Below are 27,975 nucleotides of genomic sequence, written 5' to 3' on the forward strand. Positions count from 1 at the left end.
GCCTGTGCAGATCCCCTGGACTCGAGTAGTGAATAAATACACTCACGAAGACTTTATCTTTTTGTCACACAGCTTTAATAGAAGATTGCCAGCAACACAACACACGTCTGTAGTAATGGTTAAGCGCTTTCATCTGCAACACCAGATTTCTTCAGAACCATTTACCTTCATGTACCACTTCCTTTTAAAGCAATTTTGGCGCCAAATTTCATTAAACAATAAAAACAAGTTTGCACCATTTACTTTTGTACATAAAATATTCATTAAAAATAAAAAATATATATATAAAAGTACAAATAAATAATAATATAAAAAACCTTTAGTTTGACAGCTACACTAAGAGGATGGGTATTCAATTTATATATACTTGTACTAAAGTGCATACATTTCAGTGCATGAATCCTTTTAATTACATGGTTCAACTCTTAAAAATCTACCTGATATAAATTCATAAAATTCATTTATAAAATGTAAAAATGTATAAAAATATAAATATAATATGAATACTGAACTAATACAATATACTTAAATAAATGATTACTATTCTAAAGCTAAAAAGGGTTTGATACTAATATGGTCATTTATTCCTGGTGGAGATGTGGCGTCTAAACAGATCTGCCACTTACTTTCCAACCAGGCCAAATACGTTTTCCAGTTACCTCCCTTATCTGTTGCCTCAACCTGATCTATTATTGCAAAGTTAAAAGTATGCTCACTACCCTTTTCTATTATATGTCTGCTTAATGCATTTTTGGAATCTGCTTTCCTAATCCTATACAAATGCTCATAGATACGCATTTTAAATTTCCTTTCAGTCTTTCCTATGTAGTAAGCAAAACATTTAACACACACAGCTATGTACACAATACGCTGTGTGTTACAATTACCTTTCTTGGGGTATACTACAGAATTCATGATATTTTTAAGCCTAATTCTAACATTGGTATTAATATATTTACATTGGCTACATGTACCACAACTCATAGTACCCTTCTTGCTTTTGTCTATGTGTGCTTTTTTCTTTGTCTCTATCATTCTTTTTATATTATATCCTGTCTTATATACAATAATAGGTTTCTTACCTATTATGTCTCCAATAGGTACAGTAGTTGAAATTAAGTCCCAATGTTTCTTCAAGATTTCTATCACAATGTTTGTATAAGGACTGAATCTTATGATACATACTCTATTGTCTCTCTCTGATTGTCCAATAGTACACACCGTACTGCCTGTACCCAACAAGGGTACATATTTGATACCCCATTCTTCCTGAACATATGCAATGATGTTGTCCAACATATGTTTAGGGTATCCTCTATTCAGGAATAATTTAGATACTACATCCAATTCTCTTTGCATAACCTCCTTAGTGGACGACATTCTGGCTACACGTATGCATTGGCCTTTCACTACATTGCGAAATATATGAGCAGGGTGGCAACTGTTAAAGTGTATATAATCATTTGAAAACGTAGGTTTTCTGTAAATTCTTGATGCAAATCCCTTTCCTGTAGTACTAATCCATGTATCTAAATATGCAATTCCAACTTTGTCACACTGGTAAGTAAATTTGAGAAAATCCGTGGTTTTATTGAGATACTTTATAAATTCAGGTATCTTCTCCTCCGGGCCTTTCCATAAAATGAACATATCGTCCAGAAACCTAGTGTATAGTCCTATGTATGAATTATATTCACTGGGAAAAATAAACATATTCTCCCACTCGAGCATTACCAAATTAGCGAAAATGGGGGCACAAGAGGCCCCCATTGCCACTCCACGGGTTTGTTTGAAGTATTCGCCGAATGGAAGATGTAATTGTGGTCAAGGACCAACCCCATCATATCCATGATTAAATTAATCCTGTCCCAGCTACAACCTGAGTATTTGGTCATACTATTACAAAAATATTCAAGTCCAATATGTGCCGGTATACTTGAAAATAAATCTTGCACATCTACAGTAAGGAAAATCAGATTTTCGTCCCACACTTCCTTAGTGAGTTTGCTCAAAAAATCCCAAGAGTTCTTCACTATGTGATTCACTCTGGTATATATATGTTTCATCCAATGGTCTATTGCTACTCCTAACTTGAATGTTTTTGATTTAGAGCCTGATATTATTGGCCTAAAGGGTGGATGTTCCATATTTTTATGTATCTTAGGTATACCTATAATATTAGACAGTAGAGGAAACTCATTTTTAAAGAAGTCATATTGTTCATTAGTTATTCTACTGTCTAATAAATACTCCTCTATCGCTAAATCAATCCTTCTATGTCCAATATTTATTTGGTTCCGTGATACTTGTTCATAGTTTCCAGATTCATATAGTATTTTGTGTATTTCACTTAGGTATACTTTGTTTTCAAAAATCACAATCCCTCCACCCTTGTCGGGCTTCATAATTCTTATCTCTTCATTCATAATTAGACCTTGCAAACATTTCCTTTCTTCAATTTTTAAATTGTCATTAAATATGGAAGAATCAAGTCGATTATTTAGAATGTCTCTATATAAGGTATATAAATCTTTGCAAACCATTTTCTCATATAAAGCTATTTGTGCATTCATAACGGGAATATATGTACTTTTCTTTATTAATTTCTCACTGTTAATATTACTATTTCCCTTGTTCTGACCATCATTAAACTGTATAGCTAAATTTAGTCTTCTACAGAATAATTTAACTTCTTTAATAACATCAAAAATATCAAATTTAACAGTAGGAATGAATTTCATCCCCTTACTAAATAATGTTATAATTTCATTTGTGACCTGAACTTGTGTATAATTGTATACTTTAAATCCTTCGAAGTTGTGAATACTGGGGTATCTTACTGCACTCTCCACTGGGTTAGTATTACTGGAACATTGTGCCTTTTCATTCTCGTAGTGTGTGATACATAATGGGGTAGGGGGAATCAACTTCTCAATTGGGTTCCTACCTAGTGTCCCATCTAATGGTCCGTCTGTATAGTCTTAAGCGCTTAACCATTACTACAGACGTGTGTTGTGTTGCTGGCAATCTTCTATTAAAGCTGTGTGACGAAAAGATAAAGTCTTCGTGAGTGTATTTATTCACTACTCGAGTCCAGGGGATCTGCACAGGCCATTTGGTGTTATTGTACGTTCCTTACTTGCTTTTGGTTACTAGTCGTGTGATGGCCGAGGTGGATACTCAGGGGACTCCACTGAGTCGTGAAGAATACTGCTCGCTCCGTTCGGAAGTGACGTCACTCCAAGGAGACGTTAACAGACTATTGGAACTAGTACAAAAACTTACTGAAGCGGTAACGGCGGGTAGGGAAACTGCCCAAACCATACAAATTAATGCTGAGACATCGCAAGTTGAAGCGGTGTTGGTGGAAATCAACAGTGAGGTTAGCGACATCCCTAACGGACAAGGGCAAGGAACTACAACGAACAATTTACATGATATGGATACAAGGGACAATAACAGAAATACATCAATGGAAGCTGATTTCACTTTTGATTTCAGCCTTTTCCATGCCAATAGTGAGGACATCAGATTGGGGGCACGTCCTAAACAGCAGCGTGCACCAGTACGGACATATTCTGCCATTGCAAAGAAAGCAAATTATAAAAACAAAGGTACAGTAGAGAAAATATCTAGTCCTAAATTGAAATGTACACAGCAGAGGGAACATGTAATGAATGTATCTAATGTATTAAATGAGTTTTTAGCTGAAGAAGATGTATTTGGGGGGGAAATTACAAATGAGCATAAACAGAAACATTATGAATATGAGGAAGATGTCATAAATAATGATGTCAAGAATAGAATTTACTCTTTAGGTAAAAAACTAATACAACTGAAGAGTGTGAAAGTAGATAATGCATACCTAGAAAAATGTGTTCAGTTACAGGTGGTACCTAAGGGTTTGAGAATTTTCAAACTACCGTTGGGTTTAAAATACACTTTAAAAATAGAGCAAATGTTTAACAAGATGTTTGATGATTTTGGTTTTTCTTACATGAAGGCACTCATTAAATGTAATGAAGAAAAAATTAATGTTCTTTTACAAGAAGTTGAATTATTGAATGAATCTATTATACAAGATGTGAATTTTGTTGAATGGTATGATTTGTATTCCAAACAGTTTAATAATGCAAAAAGCAAAGTGCATAATGTGTACAATAGAAAAATGAATAAAATTGAGCGTGACTTGGAAATGTATAGGATAGGAAGAGCTTACATTTGGCCTCAGTATGAAGAAGATGGGGAAGGGGAATTTGAAGTAGTGCATACAAAAGGTAGAAGAAGAAAGTACAGGATGAATGAAGATGAAAATTTTCAAGGGGGGCGATTCCATTCGGCTCCAAAGAGATGGCAAAGGAGATTCCACCATTAGACTATACAGACGGACCATTAGATGGGACACTAGGTAGGAACCCAATTGAGAAGTTGATTCCCCCTACCCCATTATGTATCACACACTACGAGAATGAAAAGGCACAATGTTCCAGTAATACTAACCCAGTGGAGAGTGCAGTAAGATACCCCAGTATTCACAACTTCGAAGGATTTAAAGTATACAATTATACACAAGTTCAGGTCACAAATGAAATTATAACATTATTTAGTAAGGGGATGAAATTCATTCCTACTGTTAAATTTGATATTTTTGATGTTATTAAAGAAGTTAAATTATTCTGTAGAAGACTAAATTTAGCTATACAGTTTAATGATGGTCAGAACAAGGGAAATAGTAATATTAACAGTGAGAAATTAATAAAGAAAAGTACATATATTCCCGTTATGAATGCACAAATAGCTTTATATGAGAAAATGGTTTGCAAAGATTTATATACCTTATATAGAGACATTCTAAATAATCGACTTGATTCTTCCATATTTAATGACAATTTAAAAATTGAAGAAAGGAAATGTTTGCAAGGTCTAATTATGAATGAAGAGATAAGAATTATGAAGCCCGACAAGGGTGGAGGGATTGTGATTTTTGAAAACAAAGTATACCTAAGTGAAATACACAAAATACTATATGAATCTGGAAACTATGAACAAGTATCACGGAACCAAATAAATATTGGACATAGAAGGATTGATTTAGCGATAGAGGAGTATTTATTAGACAGTAGAATAACTAATGAACAATATGACTTCTTTAAAAATGAGTTTCCTCTACTGTCTAATATTATAGGTATACCTAAGATACATAAAAATATGGAACATCCACCCTTTAGGCCAATAATATCAGGCTCTAAATCAAAAACATTCAAGTTAGGGGTAGCAATAGACCATTGGATGAAACATATATATACCAGAGTGAATCACATAGTGAAGGACTCTTGGGATTTTTTGAGCAAACTCACTAAGGAAGTGTGGGACGAAAATCTGATTTTCCTTACTGTAGATGTGCAAGATTTATTTTCAAGTATACCGGCACATATTGGACTTGAATATTTTTGTAATAGTATGACCAAATACTCAGGCTGTAGCTGGGATAGGATTAATTTAATCATGGATATGATGGGGTTGGTCCTTGACCACAATTACATCTTCCATTCGGGCGAATACTTCAAACAAACCCGTGGAGTGGCAATGGGGGCCTCTTGTGCCCCCATTTTCGCTAATTTGGTTATGCTCGAGTGGGAGAATATGTTTATTTTTCCCAGTGAATACAATTCATACATAGGACTATACACTAGGTTTCTGGACGATATGTTCATTTTATGGAAAGGCCCGGAGGAGAAGATACCTGAATTTATAAAGTATCTCAATAAAACCACGGATTTTCTCAAATTTACTTACCAGTGTGACAAAGTTGGAATTGCATATTTAGATACATGGATTAGTACTACAGGAAAGGGATTTGCATCAAGAATTTACAGAAAACCTACGTTTTCAAACGATTATATACACTTTAACAGTTGCCACCCTGCTCATATATTTCGCAATGTAGTGAAAGGCCAATGCATACGTGTAGCCAGAATGTCGTTCACTAAGGAGGTTATGCAAAGAGAATTGGATGTAGTATCTAAATTATTCCTGAATAGAGGATACCCTAAACATATGTTGGACAACATCATTGCATATGTTCAGGAAGAATGGGGTATCAAATATGTACCCTTGTTGGGTACAGGCAGTACGGTGTGTACTATTGGACAATCAGAGAGAGACAATAGAGTATGTATCATAAGATTCAATCCTTATACAAACATTGTGATAGAAATCTTGAAGAAACATTGGGACTTAATTTCAACTACTGTACCTATTGGAGACATAATAGGTAAGAAACCTATTATAGTATATAAGACAGGATATAATATAAAAAGAATGATAGAGACAAAGAAAAAAGCACACATAGACAAAAGCAAGAAGGGTACTATGAGTTGTGGTACATGTAGCCAATGTAAATATATTAATACCAATGTTAGAATTAGGCTTAAGAATATCATGAATTCTGTAGTATACCCCAAGAAAGGTAATTGTAACACACAGCGTATTGTGTACATAGCTGTGTGTGTTAAATGTTTTGCTTACTACATAGGAAAGACTGAAAGGAAATTTAAAATGCGTATCTATGAGCATTTGTATAGGATTAGGAAAGCAGACTCCAAAAATGCATTAAGCAGATATATAATAGGAAAGGGTAGTGAGCATACTTTTAACTTTGCAATAATAGATCAGGTTGAGGTAACAGATAAGGGAGGTAACTGGAAAACGTATTTGGCCTGGTTGGAAAGTAAGTGGCAGATCTGTTTAGACGCCACATCTCCACCAGGAATAAATGACCATATTAGTATCAAACCCTTTTTAGCTTTAGAATAGTAATCATTTATTTAAGTATATTGTATTAGTTCAGTATTCATATTATATTTTTATACATTTTTACATTTTATAAATGAATTTTATGAATTTATATCAGGTAGATTTTTAAGAGTTGAACCATGTAATTAAAAGGATTCATGCACTGAAATGTATGCACTTTAGTACAAGTATATATAAATTGAATACCCATCCTCTTAGTGTAGCTGTCAAACTAAAGGTTTTTTATATTATTATTTATTTGTATTTTCATATATATATATTTTTAATTTTTAATGAATATTTTATGTACAAAAGTAAATGGTGCAAACTTGTTTTTATTGTTCAATAATGAAATTTGGCGCCAAAATTGCTTTAAAAGGAAGTGGTACATGAAGGTAAATGGTTCTGAAGAAATCTGGTGTTACAGATGAAAGCGCTTAACCATTACTACAGACGTGTGTTGTGTTGCTGGCAATCTTCTATTAAAGCTGTGTGACGAAAAGATAAAGTCTTCGTGAGTGTATTTATTCACTACTCGAGTCCAGGGGATCTGCACAGGCCATTTGGTGTTATTGTACGTTCCTTACTAACTTTAATATCTTAGTTAATATATAGATTTTTTTACAAATAAACAGATATTCACTACAGCACTAGCATTTCTCCCTGGGAAAACCACTCCAGCAGTCCATCTACATACAGTGTCAACATTAGCAGTCCTACAATACTATAATCCACAAAAATAAGCCAACAAATTTGCAATAAAGTAAAGAATTCACATTACTGACTTAATAAAACAATTCTGAATAAGCTACAAGAGGGTCTCACCCAAACAAATGACTGGTGCCAGAAACATGGCCTCAAGCTAAATGCCAAAAAATGGGCAATCATCCCGTTTGAGGAGAGTGATGTCCCCACAAATTATCACATTAATAACAATGTTGCAAGCACACAATCAGTTGTGAGGTGCTTGGGCACCCAGGTTGATAGAAACCTGATTTTTGACCACCACATTTTCTCCATTGTACAGAAAGCTTTTTACATGGCCCACCTCATTAGTAAGGGTATCTCATCCAGGGACAAGTCATAACATCCCTGTATTCTTCCTTTACAAGAGCAATTATTGAGCGCAACACGCCTTTTGGCACGTGCCTCAGCAAAACACCATGCTAAAAGAAGACTACAACCATTTCTGCAAAAAAAGGTCAAAGGACTGAGTTCACTTAGTTATCCAAACAGACTAAAAAGCTTCTTGCTTTCCTCTCTCTCTCACTGGCCACTATATATTTCATCACTGGCTTGCTTTCCAGGCTAAAAAGATCCTGCCTTAAGAGACTTTCTTCACCTCAGAAATACTGGTTATATTTAAAACACTCACTACAAACACCACAGCCTTCACTGCAACATAAACAAGCCACTTTGTGAGGACAAGTTCTTGCACAAAAACTTTCAACTTCTGTAAAAAGCTCCTCTCATTATCAAACAATGTAGTTCAACAACACTACAACTGGATGGATAGCCATGAATGTTCTCCTTAAGTAAGTAGCATAGCCTTCATCAAACCGGAAGGAAAATCCACATACTAAACTTTCCCAGCTGGATGGCTAAGATCTAATATTGGTTACTCAAGTCTACTTGTCTATGAAGAGGGGCCTATTTAACTAAGAATTCCATTTGCAAAAATATATTCAGTATACATATTAAATCTCTGTTTAACACACACACACACACACACACACACACACACACACACACACACACACACACACACACACACACACACACACAGAAAAGGAGCCCCTGCTTGTAAAATAGGCAACCTCAGTAATCACATGACACAGTCTCACTGATTGAAATTGTCTGGAAGTCAAAATATCTGAAAAAAAATCATAATAGAAATGGATTCATCCATGCAATTTCCAACCACCAAAAGGACCATCAATAAATCAACAAACAACTGCTCAGCAAAAATTAAATCAATAAGAAATCTATAAACTCCCTAAGATCACACTACATACTGGAGTAAACATATAACTTCCCTCCAATCTAAAGCCATTTGACATTCAGACATTTTAATTTGTGCAGAAGTTATTCACAGACTAACCGTTTACTAAGCTGTAATGCTGACCATCGCTTTTGAAAAAAAAAACAAATTCCCACACTTTGTCAATAGCTCAAAGTGAAGAAAGGATTACTTTTTTTTAATTTATTATGTATTTATTTAAATTTGGAAAACATCTTTAAAACTGTTAAATTGATCTCACACCCAGAAACACAGAAAAGTTATTGTGATAAGTAAGCCACAGACTGCTGCAAGAAATCAGTCACAGTATACTATGCTTACGTCCGAACCAATGAAGCATACCTGTCAATTCCAAAAGAATTAAAGTAGCGTAATAATAAAGTTATTTGCAAGGTTACATGGCAGTTTATATTGGAAATAAGTGGAGATATTAAAAACACTGTTTCTCATAATTATGCTGAAAAGTCTTCCAAGGTAAATACAACCTTCTGATTTAGCATGGAACCATACCTCTCAACCTTAGAGCAAGAATTCTGGACAAAGCGAAAAATAAAATTGGGACACAGGCCCAAAAATAGTTATGCATCACAGACACCATTGAAACAAGTGTAGCTGCAAACATTATACATCACGTATAATGTTTCTATCCCATTATTGTCAGTTAAACATTATATGGCTCATTCAATCCTGCCTTCTTTTGCAACAAAGAAAACCATACTTTGAAATGACAAATCCATTAAAAATAATAAAACACATTAGCTCCACATCCTGCAACTTCCTACCTGCAAACAACCACAGAGCTTTCACTGAAACTAGATCTGCTTATTTCCACAGAATGACAGCTCTCCCTAATTAAGTCGAACGGTATACAATCTACCAGGAAATTAAATTATGGCCTGTAAATTGCAAGTGCACTTTATTTAATTAAACTACATTTCAAAGCCCACTTGCTGTATTTTTCAGTAACATCCCAATATCCATTTCCAGGTCACTTTTAGCATTGGCAGTGATAGACTTAGCATCCTCCAGATCCCTACAGGACCACACTCATACTGCTAACATTGTCCATTAAATGTAAATATCCATCCACTGTAAATGACAAGAAGCTATGTCTTAAAAAATCTATTTTTGGCATTCCTAGCACCCAGGTATCAGGTTTTGAAACAAAGAAACATTCTCCACAGTTTGTAAGTCTCTGTCTTTAATAATCATCTACTATTGCAGTACTCCCAACACAAATACACACATACACACTAAAACCCCCAACATTTAAAAAATGACATTGTGCCCACCTGATTTTCCAGTATTGATGATCCAACAAAGATATGCTTACTGTTGTCCAATCTACCACTGCTTAAAACCCACCAATGACAAGACAGTACTGAGTGATTTTTTTGTTTGTCAAAAAAAAAACAATAAACTTTATATGCTACAGTCCCACATTAGTCAATCCATTACTGACCCATTAACCCTAGGCTGCTGTCTCATTCTTAACCACTGGGACTGCATTACCTTGGATGACTACTTTTATTTCCTAAGCAAAAGACACAAATCGGAAGATTTGGCAAAAATCCAGTCATTCTTCGAAAATCCATACAGTTGAGAGGTATGATTTCATATTCAATACAACACTCTCCCTGTCAGAAAAGCTGCAATTTAATGAAAGTGTACTTTTAATGTAGGATGCATTTGTGAGTTAACTTTTTTGTATGTTAGCCTCTTTGTGCATGTGTGTGTGTCTGTCATGCACACAAACACACACACACACACACACCTACTTTCACGCACACATTCTGCGTTCATGCATGCACTCACTCACACCATACTTACCTATTAACACAGGTTAAGCACTGTCTCTTTAAAATGCAATGGCAGCAAATCCATAGACGAGTCCCTCTTCAGCAAGAACACACATATTGATTCTTTGACACGAAATAATGGAGCAAACACATAGACCCTTCTTTGGCGCAAAAAAATTAAAACTAGAAGGATGCTTTGGTGCATGCGCACACCGATTTTAGAGTTAGAGGTCACGGCCACAAAAAACACAACAAAAAAGTGTTTTGGGGCATGCATACATCGATGTTGGAGTTAGAGGTAGAGGGCCGCATGGCAGAGGTCTGAGGGCCACATACAGCCCGCGGGCCACAGGTTGGACACATCTACTTTAAAAGAATGTCCTTGCTTTCTGCTTGAATAAGGCAGTCATCCAGGTGTGGGTATATTTGAATTCCTCTTTGTCTGTAGTATACAATTACTGGTGCCAGGCATTTTGTGAAGACCCTGGGCACAGTAGATAAGCCAAAGGGCAGTGCAGAGAATTGATAATGCGTTGAACCTGCAATGAAGCGGAGGTATCTTCTGCAATTTTGTCTGATAGGGACATGCAGGTATGCCTCCTTGAGGTCCAGCGTTACTAACCAAGCATTCTTGCCCAGCATGGGAAGAAGCTGCTGTAGTGTTAGCATCTTGAATTTTGGTACTTGCAGATAGGTGTTCAGAATTGAAAGATCCAGAATGGGTCTCCATGCTTTGTCCTTTCTTGGGACTAGAAAGAGTCTTGAGTAAAATCCTTCTCCTTGCTCCTGTGTAGGTACCTGTTGAATGTCTCTCATGGCCATGAGAGCTGTAATTTGTTTTTGTGCCTCTGCCCATTGATTTGGTGGCAGGTTTGGCATTCCTTTTATCCTTGGTAAGGTATGAATGTGGAATCTGTATCCTTGAGAGACAATGTCTAGAACCCATTTGTCTTTTGTGATGATGTGCCAGTTGTCTGCAAAAAATGCTAATTTTCCTCCCAAGGGAGCTGCCAGGAGAGATTTGCTTGGTAGTTTGAGGATTGAGTCATTGTGTTTGTCTTCTGCTAGCCTGGGGCCTGTCTTCTCCTCCTTTCTGGGTAGCAGTACCCCATTGGTGAGGTTTGTAATGGCCTTGTGACTGACCTCTGCCCCTTGGGCATCTGTATTTGCCTCTCTGTGATCTGTCAGAAGCTGGAAAGGACCATTTTTTCGTTGGCCAATTTCTGCTGAAACGAAAGGGGTGTACTTGCAAAAAATCCTTGACCGTCTGCATAGACTTTGCCTTATCCTCCATTTTCTTTAAAACCTCTTCTGCTTTGAATCCAAATAATACATCCTGCTGTAAAGGTGCATCCAATAATTTTGCTTTAACATGATCAGGAAGGGTTTGTTCTTTTAACCAAGCATGTCTATGTATGACAGAGCCAGTAACAGATGCTCTACAGGAAGCTTCCAATGAATCAAATCCACAATGTAAAGTATGTTTGCCCACCTGTTCAGCTGCATGCAACAGATCCTGCATTTCCTTGAATTCAGACTGTTCAGTGTGTGTGCTCATTTTTTGTTTTAATTGAGACATTAGGAATTGCTGATATTTCAGCATGTGAAACTGACAATTTAATGGTCTCATAGCCAGAGTTGCAAAGGTGTATATTTTCTTTCGCCATCTATCTAGGGCTCTGGAATCCCTTTCAGAGGGCACAGGATTTTTAGCCATAGAAGCTTTAGTCCCTTAGGACCCTGGGAAATTGTTTCTGGGTCAGCCACAGGGCTTTTATAAAGGAATTTGTGTGAGTATGGTACTCTGTAGTATCTGTCTGGTTTGGCTGGAGCAGGAGGTAGAGAGTCTGGATTTAGACTAGACTCCAAGTAAACATCATCCACAATATCCAAAACTGGAGGGATAGCAAGAGGTCTGTGCTAGGGTAGTAAAAGGAACTCTCTGAACCTTTTCTTAGAATCAGAGTAGTCCTGGCCTTCCCAGTGGAAATGTTCCCTCATGGTATGTAAAGTTTCCCCAAAGGAGTAGTCTTCAGGGGGAGATGCTGAGGGAATAGACTCTTCAGTATCAGAGTCTTCATAAGGTGGAATAGTGTAATCCTGTTCCTCAGAAGAATCTGAGGAAATTGAAACCTGGTCAGAGGAAGCAAAATCCTCCTCTTGTCTTGGTCTTTTATCAGGAGGGGGATGGGAACCCCTGATTAGGGTAATCAAATTCTGTTTCTTAAGCATGGTGCCTTGAACTGTAGACTGATGTACAGTCTTCTTTGGTTTTAAAGGAGTTTTAAGCTTAGCATAAGATTCAATGGTGAGTGTAGTCAGTCTGAAGACATCTTCTGCAACCGAGGGTGTTTCCACTGCACCGGGGTCTACTACTGCTCCGGTGTCGGAAGGGCCTAATGAAGATGGTTGCGTCGGCCTAGTAGACTCTGCTTGAGAATCCGCATCTGTCTGGGGTTCCAGTTCTGTGGTCGTCAGGGGCTGCATAGGCTCCTCCTGAAAACCGGAGAACCGGCGACAGACCCAGCAGAGGCCTCGGAGTCTGGCTTGTTCCTAGGCTGCCTGTCCTTATCCTTGCGTTTTTTATGCATGCCAGTCATCGGCTGCTCTGACGGCATGATATAATTAAATTTCCTACCAAAGTAATGTCGTGCGAATTCAAAACGGCGTTTGATAGTTCGTTTATTAAACCTAGCACAAAACCGACAACCTGTGACGTCGTGGTCTGGGACTAGGCAAGGAATACAATAGGAATGGAAGTCCTTATGAGGTATTTGCTTCCCACAAGAAATGCAATTGTTAACTTTTTCTGACATCGGACTGAGGCAAGAAAATGTTCCCCAACGGGGTACTTAGCTTTATTGAAGACTTCGGACTGAAATTCGAATCGAAAATCTCAGGTGTCGGCCGGCCAGAACTGCTTCTGCTTCGGGCATCGCGCGGCAAGAAAGACTGAAGAAAATGGCGTCGGATGCCTCTTGTATACCCCTGGCGCTCTGACATCTGGGAAGAAGCGACAGCAACCGACGCCGGACCAAGACTTTGGAACTCAGGCCGACTGCGGGACCGCCTGACGGCAGGATAACCCAAGTGTGATGACTGCAGCAGAGTAACACTATGAACATCGTAAATGTAACTGTATATAAACAACTGGTTATTGCCTTTTTCAGACTATCTGGTCATTCTTTGTTTTAGCTGTAATTGCAATTTTCTAACACTTGGTTGTAAACTCTGGTATGAGCCTGAAAACGCTTCACATGGATTAGCGCTCTACCCTGGTTAGAAAAAAATATAAAATAAATAAATTCAGTCAAGATGCCTAAAATATACTTTAACTCATTCGTTCCTACAGTGATGACTGTGCTTTTAACTGCTTCACTCTTAAAGCTCTAGCTGTGTGGGCAGCCTTGGGGCCTGGTGTCTATCTCATGACATTTCTGTACTATAAAATACTCATCTAAGGAAGGACTGTATAGCATCAAACACCCAATTATCATCCCCAAAGTCTCCCTGGTTTGTAGGCCTGCTAGTCAAGCCTAGGATGCCTGTATCACAGCAAAGGCTGATTCCATAATCTGAATGGAACCAGCAGACTACAACTAACGCATACCATCAATGAGGCATCACATCACAGCAGTGATATGAGATTAACAGTAATGGTTTAATTTTAAAATATCACTAATTCTGATCAGTTCTGCAAGTTTAAAAAAAAATCAAAACCAACATTTCCAGTTAAAAATAAAAAAAGCATACATAAAACTTGATTTTATTATCAGAGCTGTGGATGAAAGTAAGGTGGTTCATACAGCCTACCTTGATCTGGCTAAGGCCTTTGATACCATCCCCCACTCAGGAATCATAGAAAAACTTACTAAGCTAGGCATCAACCCCTATATCACTACGTGGGTTGCAAACTGACTCACAGACAGAAACCACAGTGTGAAAGTAGCTGACTCCAAGTCTGACTGCCGACCAGTCATGAGTGGGGTCCTCTCCTGTTTGATATCTACTTCTCTGAAGTCCAGACCAACACGAAGGGACTCTGGCTGACAAAGTTCGCAGATTATTGCAAGTTGGGAGCTATTATTAACTCCCCAAATGATGCTGACATCCTACAGAAAGGCCTCAAGACCAATGATTGGTGTCAGAATCATGGCCTTAAGCTCAATACCAAAAATGTGTCTTCATCCTCTCTGGGGAAAAACCTGGTTCCCTTGAATTACCACATTGACGGTAAGTCCACTGAACACACGAGGAGTTATAAGAGATCTGGGAACACAGGCTGACAGCAACTTCTCTTTTGACCACCACGTTACCACTGTGGTCGGAAAGTCCTTCTATGTGGCACATCTCATTGCTAAGGGTTTTGCATCCAGGAAGAAAGAGATCATTGTCTCCCTCTACTCTTCCCTCATTAGGCCAATCATTGAGTGCAATGCCCCATTTGGCATGTACCTCACTAGACACCTGCAACAACTGGAGAGGCCGCAAAAGTACCTCACAGAGGATCCTAGGCCTTAAATACTTGTCCTATATGGACAGACTCAAAAAATCTCAAACTATTCTCTATCTCATATCGCCTACTTAGAGGCGATCTCTGCTTGACTTACAAAGCCATGTCTGCCCCAGCTCTGTTAGAAATGCTACATCTAAAGAAATCCCAATCCCTCCGCACTACATGCTCCAGAGACCTCAACCTCATTACCACAATCAAAAGAACATGCTGGAGGGACAGGTTCATAACTCAGAGACTGCCCATGCTATGGAATAGACTTCCCATACATGTCAAGCAGAGCACCTCACTGGCCCTCTTCAAGAGAAATCTTGATGAGTGGATGGGAAATAGAAAATTCCCCCCGGGGATCACTCCAGTGCCTCTACTTGACAGAAGCACTTGGAACTAAGGTGGGGTGGCACGATGACATGGTAATACTATGGGCTAGGCTTGTAAAGGCTCCAGGGCCATTAGCCTAGTGCACACCTATTATAGGGTTCCCTGTTAAATCCTTCAAAAAGTTTACTTCAATAGTTATTGAGCACTGTGCATCTCTCTCCTTACTCAACGAAACATTACTCAGCATATTTTTAAAAATTAGCATGGTGCAAAAATTTAATACCTTACCATTAGAATCCACAACGCTATTTGCAAGAGGAGGAGACTTGTTCCCAAAAACAGTATCAAAGTCAACATTAAGGCCTGATGAGGTCTGTGACTGACCAGCTAATGAAGAACTGAACCCTAAAATACAACAAACATTAATACAATTAATTGAAAGTTGTACCAACATGGTTTGAAATAGATCAGAAATGCTTTCAAAAATCAATTTCTCCATATAAAAATGACAACCAAATAGTAAACCTTCCATCTCAGATAACCTTCAGATCACTTTCAAGTTTGTCAGTAAAACAGCCTTAAGGAAATGCCAACAATCACTGTGTTTCTTGTTATCTCTTGTAGTTTTAAAACAGATGTGAAAACCTGAGGTACTCTATCCCTATTTCTCCCCCTCCATAAATTATCTCAATACCAGATGGCCCTCTGTACTGGACGAAACAGCCAAGTACAATATGCTTTTTTGTGCCTTCTCTTGCTACCGTCTGTAAAGACTCCAGGTCCCAAATAAAGAGTGTACATATCCTTTTACACTGACATACAAAACATCACTCTACTGAAACTAAAGGGGAAGTGTGTCACTAGAATATGCATTTATTTCCCTCTATTCAAAATACATTTTACAAGCAGAAGAAAACATAGTAAAAGTGGAAAACTTGGAACCACAACTCTGCTGCTTGGATATAGAGAATGGAAATAAAAATGTAGTTTTTCTGGGCACTTACTCCGCACAGGCATATCCTATCCCAAGGATTCTGGATGGGGGTTTTAAAGGAATAGAAACAGATGCTGTTTGCTGGTTACAGTCTAGAAAAAATGATTGGACTGACAATAGCTAAAGTTTAAAAGAAGGAGGGACCAATGCAGGATCAGGTGCACCTGTACTGACACAGCCAACAGGGGGAAGGCCAGTGCACTGTGACACCTACAACTGTTGTGTATGCATCATATGAACCTGCAAACTATGAAGGATGGTCTCACCACACCCTAAAATGATATCCAGAAGCCTGGAAAAATTCACTTTTTACAGAGGTAATAAAACTGCATTAAAGTAGGCCCATGTATGGTAAGAATCATGCAAATACAGAAAACTAACCTATCCAAGTAAGGTCATCTGGTGGGCAGGGCTGGGGTGGAGTGGTGGAGCCAGTGTGCAGTAGCAGCCCAAATCTGGATGTGATAGGTTCTGCAAAACCTAGCCACTTCAAATCAGGCCACTACGGAAAATTTGGCAGAGCAGAAGGTGCCTCTTGAGTACGACACACTGATAGAAGGGAAATCAACAATGGCCTCCGGAGGGCCCATATTAAGCACACAGAGAATATATTAAGTGGCCAATATCTTGGGAATTTTAAAAGCAGACCCAACTGAATCAGAATAGAGAGAAGATGCTAGACTTTCAAGTATTCTCAACTTTGTGTCCATCTTTTGACTTTTTCTGTTTTTCGGAATGATAGAAAGATGAGGAAAAAGATCTTGTTTGAGCAAGCCTTTTCAGCAAGCTTTTAAGCAACAAATAAAGTAATATTTTATATTATCTGCATATCACTCCATTAAAAGCAAGGCAAAACAATGCTAGACACTACAACAGAGCCTAAACTGCTTCAAGAGGTGTGTAGAGTATGGGTTATATCTTTAAAGGCCAATATGCTTAGCTACAGGAAGTCAATGGGAAAATTTGCAAAAGGGATACAGAGCTTAAGAGAGTAAACAATTTTGGCAGTGTGTCATTTACATCCATCAATTTCATGGACAGTTTTGAAAAGAATGTAGAATGCCTTGTTTGTTTTAAAGGTATTTGTAACAGACTATCAACTACCATTGGATTAGTAATACAGTTGCTAGACTTACTGATTTTAACAAAGTTAGCAAGAAATCAAAAATGAAGCACAGATCTCTCAGTAATTGTACATAGGGTTACCACCTGTCCCACTTTGGGCAGTTGTGTCCTGACAAAAAAATTTAAAAATGGCAAATGTCCTCAGATTTTAGGACAAAATTATTTCCTATATTTTATGTAATAGTTTAATAAAACAGTTATTCTGTATCTAAAATACCTAAATGTTATAAAGAAACAGAATAAGCAAATAAAATGCTACAAGAATAAGCTTTTATTTAGGCAAAAAAGTTAAGTTCTAGCCTTTGTACTGACCGTGGGTATGTGTCAGCCTGTAAAATCTGATGTTTGTACCAAAAATGTCCCACTTTGACCATTTGAAAAGGTGGCAACCCTACAGAAAGCTTAACTTTTGCTGAATTCCAGTAAACTGATTTTGATAAGACTTCTCAATTAGAGATGTGTTTCTCGGACTTCAAAAATGTACACTTCAAACTAATTTCTTGAAGAATTTTCTGATATGATACTCTGCTAATATGGAAGCCTCTAATTAGAAAGTGCAGCCTGCTGGATGTTACAGTGGAGTGATAAACCATCCCAATCTTCGCAAAGCGTCTTAGAAGGTAAAAAATAGACGTTAAGTTGCCAATCTCGCATTCATTCTTGCTGGATGGGTTCGGAGCCGATCCTCGACTCCGACTCGGCCACTTACTAAAGCTCAAGAGCTAATTTTACCGGATCGAGGCAACCCTATATCCCATGATGCAAGGCGATAACTACCCAGATCTCGTTTGCCGCTTTCGCTTGCGAGGTGCATTTTTACCGGCTCCTGCTAAGTTTTCAATTTTTAGACTTTTAGTCACTCCCCTTTAGTTTTAGTCCACTACTGTTGTTGTTACAACTCTTAACGATTAGATTTTAACCCTATCTCCCGTTAGTGTTTTCCCTTTTTTCCAGTTATTTATCCCTTCCCCTAAGTTGGGCCTTAAGCCTCCCACTTTCCTAATTTTTTGTCAGGGATTCTGTGTGGTGTTTGGGTGTGTTTGTATCCCTGTTTTAATTTTTATTTGGATTGGGTGTTTATTGTGTGTGTGTGTGTTTTGTTACTTAGTGCTCCCTCAACACAGTTATGTCGAAGGACACAAAGGTCTCAGGCTTCAAGAAGTGTGACTCGTGCTGTCAGAAAATGTTTCTGACAGACTGTCACACTTCTTGTGTTTACTGCCTGGGACCTCTGCACCTGCAGGACTTTTGTTCTGTCTGCCACACCTTCAGCCCAAGAGTCCTGCAGGAGCGCAGAAATAAAATAATACTGAGGGGCTTATTAAAGCCTGAGAGCTCCCCGACTAAGTCTGATCCGGGGAAGCCCTCGAAACCAGTTAAGCCTTCGGCTCCAAGCCCTAAGCCATCGGCTACTGGTTCGCCTTCTGTGACGAGATCGGCTCTGTCCGGAGCCGATCCTTCTGTGTCACAGCTTACAGTATCGGCTCCACCCGGCACCGATACCGCTAAATCTAGGCACTCACTGTCAGCTCCAGCTGGAGCCGACGTATCCTCGGCTCCTTCGGCTCCACCCATCTCCAGAAAGAGATCAAGATCCCCTTCGTTGGAGTCTATACAATCGGCTCCGAGATCACCCCTGCTCTCGGAGTGGAGCCATCAGAGCCGGTCTTCTCGGTCGTCCAGGCTGTCCGACCACGACCTTGAGAGAGTGGTGAGTAGACTATTAAAGTCTCAAGCATTGGCCCAAATGCTCCATAGCCCGTCTCATCAGACGGTAGCTATTACACATCCACCTAACATTCCTCCTTCGACTCTCCTACAGAGTTCGGAGCCGGAGCTCCTCGGCGCCGTGACTGTTGTGGCTTCGGAGCCGATACCACCTCCCCCTTCGGCTCCGTCGTCCTCTGCTCCAATCTCCTCCTTGATGCCTTCACTGGAGAGATCCGGGCGTCTAGTCTCTCTCGTCGGCTCCGAGGGGGCGAGTGGCATCGGACCCTTGTCCGACCCCGTTCTCTCTCTCGGAGCTTCGGCGCTGGTGAGCTCAGCCCCGACATCAGCCTCGGAGCCGTCCCTGTCGGTGCGGCCTGGGGTTCCTATCTCTTCGGAGCAGGAGCCTTCTGGCCTCTCTGATGGGGGAGCGTTCGAGGTGATGAGGAGTGTACTAGCCCCAGGGCGTAGTCAACGGTCAGTTCCATCAGCTCCTCCCACTACAGTGCCTGCTGACGTCTCTTCCCACTCTCTTGCTCCCGGACCCAGAGATCCAACACCTCAGGTTTCCCCACTGGGAATATCTTCCTCTTCCGAGGCTTCTCCTGACCCGTCAGGTGAGCCTCCGTGTAAGAGGACATGTAAGAGGAAACATCTAAACTCCCCCGAGTCTATTACATCTGATACTGACTTGGATGAGTCGGAGGGATCCCCAAGGTCCCCCTCTGAGGATGTCTCTTTCTCAGACATCCTTGAACTCCTTAAGCAGAGGGGGAACTGGCCTTCCCTTAATCCTTCCGAGGATGAGTCGGTATACCTGGAGGCGTTCGGGTCTCGACCCTCCACCTCCTGGGTGTCTCTGCCTTTCGACCCTCTTATGGACGTGGTGGCTCGGAAGGCGTGGATGGCCCCGGATTCAGTGGAACCCATTCCTCGGAGGCCTTCTAAATTCATCACGGCCCCACCTGATAGGCAATTTTTAACAAAAGGTGTCCCGGTTGATGCCATGGTGGTGGCTGCAGCCACCAAGAAGGAACTAGCTGATCCTTCAGTACCTGTCCATCCTCCTAACAAGGATTCCAGGACTATGGATAGGTACAGCAAGCAGATATTTTCTTCAGCGACCTTTGCCATGTGGTCGCTGAACTACTTGTGTCACTTCACCCGCCTTCAAAGAGATGTTCTTAAAGAGTTGGGAGAAGTTTTACAGGATCCGTCAGCTGCTGGGTCCCAGGATAAAATTAACTCACAGCTAGGAATCCTAAACTCCATTGTTAACGCCTCTATGCGGCTCATTTCATATGCAGCCGATGGAGCGAGTAGGGCCGCAGGCACAGGAGTGGCTTTAAGGCGTCAATCCTGGATGCGGCTTTGTCATTTTGCAGACCCCTTCAAGGCGTCCTTCACAAACTCTCCTTTTGATGGTTCGACCTTGTTCGGACCTCAAGTGAAAGACACCTTGACTAGATGCGAACACGATGGCAAGACTCTTTCTGTCATAGGAGTCTGTTTCTCCACCCCTTCAAAACCTTACCCAAAAGGTCAGAAGGGAAGGAAAATGTGGTTCCGCAAATCTCAAGGAGTCACGCCTGACGCACGAGGTCAGTTTACCCCCAGAGGGAGAGGGGGTAACAACAGACGCCGCCTAGGGGCAGAGGGGGTCCGCAGAATCAGGGTAGCAGGGAGTCTCTCTCTGACAAACCCTTCCAGCATCCCTGAGATGTTGCCCGATTGTCCACCTTCGGAGGCAGTCGGGGGAAGATTATCGCTGTACCCAAAAGCCTGGCTTTCCCTTTCTCAAGACAAATGGGTACAGTCGATCATATCCGAGGGTTACAAAATTCCCTTTATCTAAACCCCAATTCAGCAAAAGGGAACCCTTCCAGACGTTCCACCCGGTCTAAGGGAACTAGCAGTACCAGAGATATCAAAACTGCTAGTAAAAAGAGCCATCCAGCCAGTCCCAGCAGAACAAATAGGATCCGGAATCTACTCAAGGTTCTTTTTAGTACCAAAAATGACAGTGGACTGGAGACCAATATTAGATCTCAGCAAACTAAACAAGTTTGTAAAGAAAACAAGATTCCGGATGGTCACGCTTCAGTCCATTCTACCCTTTCTGGGCAAGGACAATTGGATGTGCTCGGTGGACCTTCAGGATGCATATTATCACATAAAAATTCACAGGCGCTCCAGAAGGTTTCTCTGCTTTCGGCTGGGGGCCAGTCACTTCCAATTCACAGCCCTGCCATTTGGACTCACTACAGCCCCCAGAGTGTTCACCAAATGTATGGCAGCGGTTACGGCTCACCTGAGACGTCAATTATTCCAGGTGTTTCCATATCTAGACGACTGGCTCCTCACTGCCACCACCAGGCATCAACTTCTCCAAACCAGAGATTACACCATTCACATTTGCAGAGGGCTAGGGATCTCTATAAATTTCTAAAAATCTGCCTTGTCGCCCTGTCAATCTATTACCTTTATAGGCGCCAATTTGGACACCGTACAACTTTCAGCAAAGTTAACAGACCAAAGGATCTTGGATATTCAAAACCACATCCATGTGATTCTCCAGAGCGACAAAATTCATGCCAGGTTTGCCCTGAAAGTATTGGGTCTTATGGCGGCCGCCATAACACTTCTTACCCTTGCCCGCTTTTACATGCGTCTCCTACGGTGGATGCTGTTCGCCCAATGGTCTTTTCAACAACTTCCCATGCGTCACAGGATCATGATAACTCCAATTTGCAAAAGGCATCTGACCTGGTGGATACTGTCCCCTCAAGTCCATCAGGTTAGACCCTTTGCTCCTCCCGCCCCAGTCGCCACGGTTACATCGGACGCCTCCCTGATCGGGTGGGGGGGGCATTATCAGGGCAGGATGGTCCATGGCACTTGGCAACCTTTCAAATGCCATCTGCACATAAATGTCCTGGAGATGAGAGCAGTGCTTTTAACATTGCAAGCCCTCCACGACTCTCTTCCCCTGGGGACTATTGCAGTCCAAACGGACAATATGTCCGTAGTTTGGTATATCAACAAGCAGGGCGGAACCAAGTCCTATCCACTGTGTCGAGAGGCACTCAGACTTTGGCAGTGGGCAATCTCTTCTCAGCGGTTTCTGATAGCAACGCATATCCCCGGGAAATCCAACATCATAGCGGACAGGTTGAGCAGAGCTATTCTCATGCCTCACGAGTGGTCTCTCAAACAATCTGTGACGGAAGAGATTTTTCAGAAGTGGGGCCTTCCTTGCTGCAATCTTTTTGCTACGTCTCAAACAGCAAATGCCCCGACTTCTTCTCCCTCTTTCCCCCTTCCAGGCCATCCCCCCAGAGACGCTCTAATCCAAGATTGGCCCCGGGGACTTCTCTATGCCTTTACTCCCTTTCCTCTAATACCACAAGTAATTCAGAAAGCAACCGCCTTGAGAGCCAAGATGATTCTCATTGCCCCTTATTGGCCTCGACAGATATGGTTTCCATTCCTACATCGTTATCTTTTGGTACAGCCATGGCATCTGGACCTGGTTCCAGATCTTCTGACCCACCAGTCGGGGCAGCTGCACCAATCCATACCTTCTCTCAACCTCACTGCTTGGTTGCTCCACTTCCATCCTTAGCCAGGCGTCCTATGATTTCTAATCCTGTCCGGGATATCATAGTAGCTTCCCTTAAATCTTCCACCAGAAGGATTTACACTAGTAAATGGCAAAGTTTCTCCTTCTGGGCAAAAGCTAGGAACATAGATCCCTTTACTGCTCCGATTCATTCGGTCTTGGACTTCCTAGCCGAAATTTTTCACTCAGGATCTTCTTCCTCCACAGTAAAAGTTCAGTTGGCAGCCATTTCAAATTTTCATATCTGCTTGTTGGACCACAACATCATGTCACATAAACTTTGCAAGGCATTCCTTAGAGGTATATTTTTACTTAAACCTCCGATTAGAGACCCCCACCACAGTGGGATCTAAATTTAATCTTAAGATCCTTGATTCTTCCTCCTTTTGAACCTGCGGCTACCTGTTCATTGAAATTTCTTTCTTGGAAGACACTCTTTCTGGTCGCCATTACTTCTGCCAGGAGAGTGTCTGAGCTTCATGCCCTCTGCATTCGTCCTCCCTACTTAATCTTCCACAAAGACAGAGTTTCTCTAAGGACGAATCCGTCTTTCTTACCCAAAGTGGCATCGCAGACGAACTTAAATCAATCTATTGATCTTCCAGTTTTTTTCCCAAACTATTCTAATAGGGCGGAACGAAAACTACATTATCTCGATGTTCACCGCCAACTCAGATATTATCTGGACAGAACCAAACAATTTAGGAAATCTGATCAACTGTTTTTATCCTATGCAGAGAACAGGAAAGGCCTTCCGATATCCAAGGTAACCCTATCTAGGTGGCTGTCTTCTGTGATTACATGCATTTATCAACTCAGAGGTAAAAAGTTGATTTCTAGGCCAAAAGCCCATTCCACCAGAGCACTAGCTACATCTACAGCTTTTCAGGCTAGACTTCCAATAGACACTATTTGTGCAGCAGCCACATGGGCCTCTCCTCATAACTTTGTTTCGCATTACAAATTGGACTTGGCCTCCAGAAACAGAGCAAATTTTGGTTCCACCGTTCTCAAGAGTCTGTTCCATTGAGCCACCCAGGATAAAGGTGCTAGGACGGTCCCATCCAGCAAGAATGAAGGCGAGATTGACAACTTAACATTGAGAAGTTATGTACCTACCATAACGTTCCATGTTAGCTGTCTTCTCTCGCCTTCTTTCTTGCGTCTTGCCCACCATCCCCCTAGCCTGGTCAGACCGAGAAGATCGTTCCTCTTCCTTGAAGAGTCCTGATCCAATTTTTCCAGCTAATTAGCTTACTAGTGTCACTAGATCAGGTTGGTCTTTTTCGGGGGATTATTACCTCTTCCTCCTCCTCTCCAGTTGGAGGAATATATTGCATAATTTTTCCTTAGCTACCAAACGAGATCTGGGTAGTTATCGCCTTGCATCATGGGATATAGGGTTGCCTCGAGCCGGTAAAATTAGCTCTCGAGCTTTAGTAAGTGGCCGAGTCGGAGCCGAGGATCGGCTCCGAACCCATCTAGCAAGAAAGAAGGCGAGAGAAGACAACTAACATGGAACGTTATGGTAGGTACATAACTTCTCACTTAACTACATCTTCTTGGCCTAGTAGAACATGACTTACTACAAAAAGGGGCTTGACAAACAGTACTGAAAACACATAAGCTAGACTTTCTCAAGAATTGCTTAAGAAGACTGTAGCTTTAAAAATAATTTTTTTATACAGGAAGATAACTTAGAAATAAGACAGAAAAATCAATCTTTCTGTTTCTGAATCTAAAAAAACTGAATTCTTATTTCCTTTAGCTAGAGAATCCTAAAGGATAAACCAAAAGTAAAGCTTGCTTAAAAATATACCAGTAACTAGATGAAATAATAAGAAGTTATGTACTCACCATAACGTTCCATCTGAGTAGGTAGCTTCATTTGTCTGCAACCTGTGGGTCTTGGATCCGATATCGGATCCGAGCCGGCAACTTGTTTCAAGCTAATAGAGCCGAGCTCCTAGCTCCTCCCCTCACCCATAATCCCCTGCCAACCCTCCATGACCTCAGATCGAGTTTGCCCCTCAACATATACCCAAAATGGGTATCCAACTAAGATAGATCCGAAGAAGGTCAGAGGGAAGGAGGAGGGATGGTTGCAGACAAATGAAGCTACTTACTCAGATGGAATGTTATGGTGAGTACATAACTTCTTAATCTAAAGTAGGGAGTTCATTTGTCAGCAACCTGTGGGACAGAGTCCCCAGCTACCTGAACCTTGGGTGGCCATCATGGAAGGATATTGCGAAGCACCGCAGAGTCAAAGGATGCTCTCCCTCTAGAAATCACGTCCAGTTTGTAGTGGTTAATAAAGGTATGAGATGAGGCCCAAGTGGCTGCCGAACAATTATCATCCATTGGGACTCTAGACTTGAAAGCCGCAGAAGTAGAAATGGAACGAGTGGAATGTGCGCAAACTCCTTCAGGTGCGGGTCTCCCAGAGGCTTGGTAAGCTAATAGGATACATTGAGAAATCCAGCGTGATAGAGATACTTTTGATATTGCTTTCCCCAAATTAAATTTGGCAAAGGAAACGAACAGTTGGTTGGATTGTCTATGACCAGCTGTTCTATGAGTATAAAAGCGTAGCTGCCTATGATCATCTAATGAGTGCAGCTTGTACTCTCCTTTATTATGATATTTAGGGAAGAAAACCGGTAAATTTATGGATTGATTTATATTGGTTTCTGATGCTATTTTGGGAAGAAAAGAGGGATTGATCCTGAGGTACACTCTATCCGGGTGAAAGATCAAATAAGGAGGCTTCACAGAAAGAGCTTGAAGCTCCGAAACTCTTTTTGCAGAAGTGATGGCTACAAGGAATGCTGTTTTCCAGGACAAGAATTTGAGATCTACTGAAGCAGCGGGTTCAAAAGGTGGAGCAGTCAAGGCTTGAAGAACTAGTGAAAGATCCCATGGTGGTACGGCTTCTTCTATAGGGGGGGTCTAAGCAAAAAAGTGCCCTTGAGAAAGGTTTTACACAACTTGGCCAACATCAAAGGCCCTGAATCATGTCCCACATGGTAATGTGATATGGCCGCCAATTGCACTTTGACAGTTGAGCAACTAGCGCCTTCCTGAAAAAGTTCGGTTAGGAAGTCTAATATGGACGGAAGAGGAGCCGTAAAGGGATCTAGATTATGATGCTCTGCCCAGATGGAGAAACGTTTCCATTTACTGCGGTACACTTTCCTGGTGGAGGGCTTATGCGCTGACACAAGGATGGCTCTGACTGGTGAAGAGATACCGGGAGTCCTAACTAGGAGTGGAACTGGAGCAACCAAGCTGTCAGCTTCAGGTTGTCCAGATTTGGGGTCGGTAAGTCCGACGGATGGGAGATCAGATCCGGACTGGGATACAGAATCCGAGGAGGATTCAGTAGGTGAGACCACAGGTAAGGGAACCAAATTTGCAGAGGCCAGAATGGGGCAATGAGCATCATCCTGCTCCCCAACCGCGAGGCTTTCTGTAAGAGTTGCAGCATCAGAGGTAGAGGAGGATAGGCATAAAGTAGACCGGGTGGCCAAGCAGGCACCAGAGCGTCTCTTGGAGTTTCCCCTAGAGGTGGAATTAGAGCGAAGAAATTGCTGCATTTGGTGTTTGAGGGAGAGGCAAAAAAATCGCAGCAGGGTTGCCCCCATATTGCGAATATCTGCTTCGCTACTAGTGGGTTGAGAGACCACTCGTGTGGGGTAAGAAGGGTGCAACTGAGTTTGTCCGCTAGGATGTTGGTCCGCCCCAGAATGTGCGTTGCAATCAGAAAGCGGTTGGTGGAGATCGCCCATTCCCACACTCTCATGGCTTCGTGGCATAGAGGGTAAGATCTGGTTCCCCCCCGTTTGTTGATGTACCAGACAACCGACATGTTGTCCGACTGAATTGCAATCGTTCCTATGGGGAGGAGATTCTGAAGTGCTTGCAACGTGTACAGCACCGCTCTCATCTCCAGAATGTTGATATGCAGGGAGGTCTCTGTATCGTTCCAAGTGCCTTGGACCGTCCTGCCTGAATAATGCCCCCTCACCCGATGCGGGAGGCGTCCGTGGTCACCGTGGCGAGTGGGGGAGAGGTGCAGAAGGGTCGGCCTGTATGGAGGTCCGAAGCATGGAGCCGCCATAATAGAGCCCTCCTGCAAGCCTTGCTGATAGTAATGGGGTGGTGAAGAGGAAAGGACAGAAAGGACCACTGCACTAGAAGGGTCCATTGCAGTACCCGCATGTTCAGACGGGCGCATGGAAGGAGCGTTATCGCTGCCGCCATGGAGCCCAGCGCCCTCAGGATCAATTCCGCTGGTGGGGTCTCTGATTGGAGAATAGCCCGCACATGGAGTTGCAAATTCCGAAGTCTCTCGGATGTTAGAAAGGCTCGTAGCTCTCTCGTGTCTATTCTGGCTCCTATGAATTCTATGGCTTGTGTCGGGGTCAGAAGGGATTTGCCGGCATTGATGGTGATGCCTAACTGTGGGGCTAGGCAGAGAAAGAAATCTCTGGCTGAGCAAAGTAGATGCCTTGTTGGGGCGGTCAGGAGCCAGTCGTCCAGGTACGGAAAGACCTGTATTCCCTGGAGTCTGAGGTGGGCCGCAATCACTGCTAATACCTTGGTGAACACCCTGGGGTCTGTGGTGAGGGCAAAGGGAAGGACCCTGAACTGGTAGCGACTGGCTTCCAGCCGGAAGCAGAGGAACCTCCTGGATGGTCTGTCCATTAGAATGTGGTAGTACGCATCCTTGAGGTCTATAGAGCACATCCAATCGTTCTCTCTTAGAAGGGGGAGAATAGATTGAAGAGTGACCATTCGGAATTTTTTCTTGGTTACCAACAGGTTCAAGCGGGAAAGGTCTAGAATCGGTCAAGTCCCCTGTCTTTTTTGGCACCAAAAAGAACCTGGAGTAGAACCCTAATCCGAGCTGGTCTTGGGGGACGGGCTGGATGGCTCTTTTTCTTAGCAGCTGCTGAATTTCTGCGGCCTCCCTCTGATCGGGTGGTATATCGGGGAGGTTCTTGAATTTGGGGACATGAAGTAATGGTATTTTGTACCCTCTGGATATAATTCGAAGCACTCAGCGGTCTGTCG

At 41.6% G+C, this 27,975-nt stretch overlaps 1 protein-coding gene across 1 annotated transcript in view; it reads right to left on the reverse strand.

Annotated features, from left to right (window-relative positions):
• The window catches only part of PICALM (phosphatidylinositol binding clathrin assembly protein), a 1,485,257-nt gene that overhangs the window by 840,142 nt on the left and 617,140 nt on the right, over window positions 1-27,975 (reverse strand). Inside the window, exon 7 of the mRNA XM_044072003.1 lies at window positions 15,737-15,853. Coding sequence (XP_043927938.1) covers window positions 15,737-15,853 — 117 coding nt within the window. The remainder of the gene's footprint in view (window positions 1-15,736; window positions 15,854-27,975) is intronic.

Source organism: Protopterus annectens, chromosome 5.part0, assembly GCF_019279795.1.
Source record: "Protopterus annectens isolate FY-2018-M chromosome 5.part0, PAN1.0, whole genome shotgun sequence".
Taxonomy (NCBI): Eukaryota; Metazoa; Chordata; order Ceratodontiformes; family Protopteridae; genus Protopterus; species Protopterus annectens.